At 38.4% G+C, this 8,588-nt stretch overlaps 1 protein-coding gene across 1 annotated transcript; it reads left to right on the top strand.

The window, feature by feature from the left end:
* The first annotated feature begins 402 nt into the window (after nucleotides 1–402).
* LOC112634199 (olfactory receptor 8S1-like) lies at nucleotides 403–1,320 on the top strand. The gene has a single exon (XM_025401371.1). The coding sequence runs from the start codon at nucleotides 403–405 to the stop codon at nucleotides 1,318–1,320; it is 918 nt and encodes a 305-aa protein (XP_025257156.1).
* Nucleotides 1,321–8,588: the final 7,268 nt, after the last annotated feature.

The following is an 8,588-nucleotide window of genomic DNA, read 5'->3' as shown; positions in this document are numbered from 1 at the left end:
TGCTCTACTTCTGCTGTCACACCCTCAGAGACACTATTTCTGCAATTTTAATCTTATTTTTCCTTCAATCTCTCCCTCTCTATTAGATCATTAGCAATAGTTTACAAACACTCTCTAGTAGCCTTAATAATAAAACAACAGCAACAACGAACTCTGAATCATTAAAGAAAGAACACAAAGGTGGAGAGAGAGAGAATCTAAGGTTGGGGTCTTGCAGAAAAGATGATCATGGGTTTAGGAAATCTAGGGACAGAGTAGTTTATCATTTCTGCATATGAGTGTTTGGGTAAGCAAGAAACTTTGTGAATAGAGAAGAGGGTTAAAACATTTAAATATTTGTTAGGCATAAGAAGAGGCTTCACTCAATTTATTTATCTCATTCCAAATAAAATACTGAAGGCAATGAGAAACCACAGCGTTGTCCCCGAGTTTGTCCTCCTCGGGCTGTCTGCTGGCCCCCAGACCCAAGCTCTGCTCTTTGTGCTGTTCCTGGTGATTTACCTCCTGACTGTGATGGGAAACCTGCTGCTGCTGGTGGTGGTTAATGCTGATTCTTGCTTCCACACACCCATGTACTTCTTCTTGGGACAACTGTCCTTCTTGGATCTCTGCCATTCCTCTGTCACTGTACCTAAGCTGTTGGAGAACCTCCTGTCTGAGAAGAAAACCATCTCAGTAGAGGGCTGCATGGCTCAGGTCTTCCTTGTGTTTGCCACTGGGGGCACTGAATCCTGCCTGCTTGCTGTGATGGCCTATGACCGCTATGTTGCCATCAGCTCTCCTTTGCTCTATGGCCAAGTGATGAACAGACAGCTGTGTGCAGGGCTGGTGGGGGGCTCATGGGGCTTGGCTTTTCTGGATGCCCTCATCAATATCCTTGTAGCTCTCAATTTAGACTTCTGTGAGGCTGAAAATATCCACCACTTCAGCTGTGAGCTGCCCTCTCTCTATCCTTTGTCTTGCTCTGATGTGTCTGCAAGTTTTACCACCCTGCTCTGCTCCAGCATCCTGCATTTCTTTGGAAATTTTCTCATGATATTCTTGTCTTATATTTGCATTTTGTCCACTATACTGAGGATCAGCTCCACTACAGGCAGAAGCAAAGCCTTCTCCACCTGCTCCTCCCACCTCACGGCAGTGATTTTCTTTTATGGCTCTGGATTACTCCGCTATCTCATGCCAAATTCAGGATCCATTCAAGAGTTGATCTTCTCCTTGCAGTACAGCGTGATCACTCCCATGCTGAATCCCCTCATCTACAGCCTGAAGAACAGGGAGGTGAAGGCAGCTGTGAGAAGAACATTGAGAAAATATTTCTAGTGTTTCAATAGACTTATGAAATTAGAGTGATGAGGGAACTGGATAAAACTGCAATAAGCAGTGCCTGGACACTAGGATAATTCCTTGATGTCAGGATCTGCGAGGTCCTTTTCTGAAAAATACTTAAGGTGGAAAATTTACCTTTTCTGAAAAATACTGAAGAAAAGGTGGAAAATTATTTTCTTGGGATGATACCAGTTCAGCCCTAGTCAGAGGAAGATGGATAAGATAAAGCTCTTGCTTAGCAATTTTTTCTTACAAAGATATGTATTTATTATACACACTATGGTAAACATTGTTATGGTCTGCTCAGCTTATCTCTACCATTCCTCTAATAACTGAACTCCATGGTTCAATATGCTTCCAAGAGACACTGTTAATCATGGGATCCCCAAATCCTCTCCACCCTCACCTCCCCACCCCCCACCACTGTCATTATTCACTCGTTCTTCCTGGCACAGTGACTGGTCCAGAAATGGGCACATGGTCAATGCCAGATCATTTACTCTCTTAGGATTTTTTTTTCCTTTTAAGACAGCCTCTTTTTGTTGCCCAGGCTGGAGTGCAGTGGCATGGTTCACTGGAACCTCCGCCTCCCAGCTTCAAACAATTCTCCTGCCTCAGCCTACCAAGTAGCTGGGATTACTGTTTTGGTAATTTTAGTCTCAAGGAGAGAGTCAAGGTCAGCCTTTCTGCATGTAGCACTCTGACAGCCTACGCAAGTGCCCCTGCTGATAAGATCACTAGAGTTATCCTAGATTCTGCCCTTTCAAGGCCAGATTTATAAACATGAATCATAATAAGAGTTCATTCTTAGATATTTGCATCCTATCAGGCACTGTGTTAAGCAATTTATATTCTTTATTCCATTGAAATACCACAACATATACATTAGGTAAATGCTGAAGTTATTCCTATTTCAGAGAAGAGGAAACTGGCTCAGGGAGATAAATAATGGTGTTGGAATTTGGAACCAATGGGACTTGCACCAACGCCTGTTTTCTTTGCCACCTTGATACACTGACTGTCCCATTGAGGCTGTGAGCTACCCCAGACTCCATACATGAATTCTCCTTTTAATGATTTATAATTGTTGTTTTATTTTATTTTGCTTAAATAAGCCAGAATTAGATTCTGTCATTGCAAGGAAAGGACCTAAAAGGTAAATATTAGTACGGCAATAGAATTGCAAGTATAGATATCCGAGGATAATTGGGATATGTGAAATTGTGTTTTGGACCTAGGCATGTCCCATAGAGACTGTAAATAACATGTTGGTTTATCCTGCTTCAAACTATTCATCCAATGGCCAACCATCCGTAGCTGTGAGAGGACCTATGTACGACCAGAGATGACTCGTCAGCTCATACACATTGCTAGACAAATAGCTCTGCCTCTTGGCCCTAATGATGCTGTAGAAATGGTAGACCATGAGAGCCAATGGCAGAAAAAGGACTGGGCAGAGCCTGTATCAAACTTCAAAAAGAAACCAGAAACATTTAGCAAAGACCCCTTAGATGATGAAACACAATTGGAGGATTAATGAGAAGTATATTTGAGAGAGGCATGTGGACTAAAATTATCATGGTCCAAAATTAGTTATTCTTTCTAATTACCTTTTACTTTTTATTTATTTACAAGCTGGCAAGTGTCATCCTTCCCTTCACCTTGTACTCTTCAGCATCAAAGAATATAAACTCAAAGAGAACAAGGACATTTTTCTGCCATCTTTACTACCTTCTCAAGAATATTTTCTTTTTCCTTTTTTTTTTTTTGAGATGGAGTCTCACTCTGTCACCCAGGCTAGAGTGCAGTGGCGCGATGTCGGCTCACTGAAACCTCTGCCTCCGGGGTTCGAGCAATTCTCCTGCCTCAGCCTCCCAAGTAGCTGGTATTACAGGCGCCTGCCACCATGCTTGACTAATTTTTGTATTTTTAGTAGAGACAGAGTTTCACCATGTTGTCCAGGATGGTCTCGATTTCTTGACGTGATCTGCCCGCCTCGGCCTCCCAAAGTGCTGGGATTACAGGGGTGAGCCACTGCGCCTGGCCAAGAATATTTTTAAAAGCTTCTAACATGCCTGTTGCACAACAACTATATTTTGAATGTGTAAGTTATGGGTTAAGAAACGGAGACTCCATTTAGGATAAGTTTTCACCAGAGAGATCCCACTGCTAAGGCAGTTCAAAATAGTTTTTTGAATAGAATCGCCTATCATGCAAAGGTCAGTCTTTCCTTCCTGGTCAGCCTAGTTCTGGTCCATGAAGGCACAAGCACTGTAGCCATGGCTGAGCAAGGTGGTGGTTACGCAAACAGCGACATTTTCTTTCCTTCACCAAGGCTGATCTGTTGTTGCCGTTGGAAAGGTATTTTGATAAAGTTCACACATAAATTTTGCCAGATATATTACCAGATACCATCTATTTTTTGTTCCTATTGTGAATTAAAAATTCAGATATATTTGCTACTTGGTTATTTCTAATGTATAGGAACATTGTGGTATTTTGTACATTGATCTTGTATCTGTCAAGTTTGTTGAACTATCTTTCTAGTACTAGCGTCTTGTTTATAGATACTATTGGATTTTAACATTATATTTTAATTACTTTATCTTAAATTAGGGAAAGATTTTTTGTGTATATGTGTGTGTGTGTGTGTGTGTGTGTATATATATATATTAGACCAAGTGTTTCGCCCTTGTTGCCCAGGCTGGAGTGCAATGGCGCGATCTTGGCTCACCGCAACCTCCACCTCCTGAGTTCACGCGGTTATCCTGCCTCAGGCTCCTGGGTGGCTGGGATTACAGGCAGGCACCACCATGCTTGACTAATTTTGTACTTTTAGTAGAGATGGGGTTTCTCCATGTTGGCCAGGCTGGTCTTGAACTCCTGACCTCAGGTGATCCACCCACCTCAGACTCCCAAAGTGCTGGGATTACAGGCGTGAGCCAGAGTGCCTGGCTGTATGCAATTTTTATATATCTCATTTTTAAAGTTCATGCAGCAGCCAGGACCTCCAGTATAGACATCTTTCTGTTGGGATCAATGAGAAAGCTTCTCATGTTTCAGCATTAAGGATGATGCTCTATTTTTGATGAATATCTTTAACTTATTAAGAGAGTTCTTTTTTGTGTTTTCTGAACCTATGAATTATATTGAATGTAGAGTTCTTTTCTAAACATATTTTGGTAAGAATTGGTGTGAGATTTTAGCACATGCTTTTTCTGCTTCTATTGAGGACTACAGTTGTTTCTCTTTTGTTTAATACTGTATAGTGTCTGTCACACAATAAGCATGCAATAAAAATATTTTGGAAAAAAATAAATTCATTGAAATGGTTATATGGTTTTTGTTATTTAATTTGTTAATAACAAATTGTATCAGTGCATGTTCTGTTTTTGAAGAACTGTTGCATTCCTGGAATCACCCTACTTAGGTAGAGTATTAAAAACTTAATTAACTGTTACCAATATTTAACTTAGGAATTTCCTATTTATATTTACAAGTGAGATACTATAATTTTTTTATTGCATTCACCCCATCTTTTCTTTTTAAGAACTTTATTGAGATTATCATTTATACATCACAATATTCAGTCACTCAAAATGCACAATTCAATGGTGTCTAGCATATTTACAGAGTTGTGCACCCATCACTACCACCAATCTCAGGACATTTCATCATCCCCAAAGAAATCTCACACCTATGGGTAGTCACTCTCCAATCCCATCCCCATCCTTGGCCCTAGAAATCCACTAAACTACTTTTTGTCTATATAGATTTGTGTGTTGTAGACATCCAATACTGATATCAATAATATGCTTTCATTCATCTTTGTATTTTCTTAAAATATTTGCTTAAAGAAGAGATGATCACTTTCTCGAAGGTTTTTATAAAACTCATCTTTGACATTTTAAGGACTTCTTGTCTTATTGTTGTTGAGAAAATTTATTTCTAATTTGATTCCTTTGATGATTATTGGTACATTTGTGTTTTATATTTTGTTAATGAATCAATTTTGGTGATTTGTAATTTTCATCACCATTATTCATCTAATTTCATTAGTATTTTGTTTTTTATAATATTCTCATAATTTTTAAACATTTACTCATTTATTCAGCATTCATTTCATTTGAAAATGAAAAGTTTCCAACATACAGCAAAATTAACAGAATTTTATAGTGAACACCTAATCACATCTAAATTTTATAATTAACATTTTAATATACATTCTTTTTTACTTTTCATTTTTCCATAGGTTATTGAGGGTACAGGTGGTGTTTGGTTACATGAGTAAGTTCTTCAGTGGTGATTTGTGAGATTTTGGCGTACCCATCACCTGAGCAGTATACATTGTACCCTATTTGTAGTCTTTTATCCCTCCACCACCCTTCTCCACAAGTTCCCAAAGTCCATTGTATCATTCTTATGCCTTTGCATCCTCATAGCTTAGTTCCCACATATGGGTGAGAACATATGATGCTTGGTTTTCCATTGCTGAGACACTTCACTTAGAATAATAGTCTCCAGTCTCACCCAGGTTGCTGTGAATGCCGTTAATTCATTCATTTTTATGGCTGTGTAGTATTTCATCATATGTATATACCACGGTTTCTTTATCCACTCATTGATTGATGGGCATTTGTGTTGGTTCCATGACTTTGCAATTGCAAATTGTGCTGCTATAAGCATGCGTGGGCAGGTATCTTTTTTGTATAATGACTGATTTTCCTCTGGGTAGGTACTCAGTAGTGGGATTGCTGAATCAAATGGTAGTTCCACTTTTAGCTCTTTAAGGAATCTCCACACTGTTTCCATCTTGGCTGTACTAGTTTACATTCCCGCCAGCAGCGTAGAAGTGTTCCCTGATCACCATGTTCACACCAACATCTACTGCTTTTTTTGTTTTTTGATTATGGCCATTCTTGCAGGAGTAAGGTGGTATCACATTGTGGTTTTGATTTGCATTCCCCTGATCATTAGTTGAGCATTTTTTTTCATATGTTTGTTGGCCATTTTTATATCTTCTTTTGAGAATTGTCTATTCATGTCCTTAGCCCACTTTGTGATGGGATTGTTTGTTTTTTTCTTGCTGATTTGAGTTCTTTGTAGATTCTGGATATTAGTCCTTTGTCAGATGTAAAGATTATGAAGATTTTATCCCACTCTGTGGGTTGTCTGTTTACTCTGCTGACTGTTCCTTCTGCTGTGCAAAAGCTCTTTAGTTTAATTAAGTCCCAGCTATTTATCTTTGTTTTTATTGCATTTGCTTTTTGGTTCTTGGTCATGAAATCCTTGCCTAAGACAATGTCTAGAAGAATTTTTCTAATGTTATCTTCTAGAATTTTCATAGTTTCATGTCTTAGGTTTAATTCTTTAATCCATCTTGAGTTAATTTTTGTATAAGGTGAGAGATGAGGATCCAGTTTCATTCTTCTACATGTGGCTAGCCAATTGTCCTATTACCATTTGTTGAAAAGGATGTCCTTTCCCACTTTATGTTTTTGTTTGCTTTGTTGAAGATCAGTTGGCTGTAGGTATTTGGGTTTATTTCTGGGTTCTCTATTCTGTTCCATTGGTCTATGTGCCTATTTTTATACCAGTACCACGCTGTTTTGGTGATTATGGTCCTATAGTATAGTTTGAAATCAGGTAGTATGATGCCTCCAGATTTGTTCTTTTTGCTTAGTCTTGTTTTGGCTGTGTAGGCTCTTTTGTGGTTCCATACGAATTTTAGAACTGTTTTTTCTAATCTGTGAAGAATGATGGTGGTATTTTGATGGGGATTGTGTTGAATTTGTAGATTGCTTTTGGCAGTATGGCCATTTTCACAATGTTGATTCTACCCATCCATGAGCATGGGATGTGTTTCCATTTGTTTGTGTCATCTCTGATTTTTTTCAGCAGTGTTTTGTAGTTTTCCTTGTAGAGGCCTTTCACCTCCTTGGTTAGGTATATTCCTAAGTATTTTATTTTTTTTTTGCAGCTATTGTAAAAGGGGTTGTGTCCTTGATTTGATTCTCTGCTTGGTGGCTGTTGGTGTATGGGAGAGCTACTGGTTTGTGTACATTCATCTTATATCTGGAAACTTTGCTGACTTATTTTATCAGTCTGAGGAGCTTTCTGGAGGAGTCTTTAGGGTTTATGAGTCATATCATCAGCAAACAGTGACAGTTTAAACAGTCATATCGTCAGCAAACAGTGACAGTTTACTTACTCTTTACTGATTTGGATGCCCTTTATTTCTTTCTCTTGTCTGATTACTCTGGTTAGGACTTCTAGCACTATGCTGAAGAGGAGTGGTGAGAGTGGGCGTCCCTGTCTTCTTGCCATTCTCAAAGGGAATGCTTTCAACTTTTCCCCATTCAGTATTATGTCGGCTGTGGGTTTGTCATAGATGGCTTTTATTACATTGAGGTATGTCCCTTGTATGCCGATTTTGCTGAGAGTTTTAATCATAAAGGGATGCTGGATTTTTGTCAAATGCTTTTTCTGCATCTATTGAGATGATCATGTGATTTTTGTTTTTAATTCTGTTTATGTGGTGTATAACATGTATTGACTTGCATATGTTAAACCATCTCTGCATCCCTGGTGTGAAACCCACTTGATCATAGTGGATTATCTTTTTGATATGTTGTTGGATTCAGTTAGCTAGTACTTTGTTAAGGATTTTAGCATCTATGTTCATCAAGGATATTGGTACGTAGTTTTCTTTTTCGGTTATGTCCTTCCCTGGTTTTGGTATTAGGGTGATGCTGGCTTCATAGAATGAATTAGGGAGGGTTTCCTCTTTCTCTGGCTTGTGGAATGGTGTCAATAGGATTGGTACCAATTCTTCTTTGAATGTCTGGTAGAATTCCACTGTGATTCTGTCTGGTCCTGGACTTTTTTTTTGTTAGTAATTTTCAAATTGCCATTTTAATCTCACCGCTTGTTATTGGTCTGTTTAGGGTATCTAATTATTTCTGATTTCAGGTAGGAGGGTTATATCTTTCCAGGACTTTATCCGTCTCTTCTAGGTTTTCTAGTTTGTGTGCATAAAGTTGTTCATAGTAGCCTTAAATTATCTTTGTGTGCATAAAGTTGTTCATAGTAGCCTTAAATATTTCTGTGGTGTCAGTTGTAATACCTCCTGTTTCATTTCTTATTGAAGTTATTTGGATTTTCTCTCTTCTTTTCTTGGTTAATCTTACTAATGGTCTATCACTTTTATTTATCTTTTCAAAGAAGCAGCTTTTTGTTTCATTTATCTTTTGTATTTTTTT

Source organism: Theropithecus gelada, chromosome 11, assembly GCF_003255815.1.
Source record: "Theropithecus gelada isolate Dixy chromosome 11, Tgel_1.0, whole genome shotgun sequence".
Taxonomy (NCBI): domain Eukaryota; kingdom Metazoa; phylum Chordata; class Mammalia; order Primates; family Cercopithecidae; genus Theropithecus; species Theropithecus gelada.
This window is presented reverse-complemented; position numbering and strand designations above follow the sequence as displayed.

What these genes read in the sequence shown, in the direction of transcription:
- LOC112634199 (XM_025401371.1), top strand. Translation starts at nt 403, where the DNA reads ATGAGAAACCACAGCGTTGTCCCCGAGTTTGTCCTCCTCGGGCTGTCT.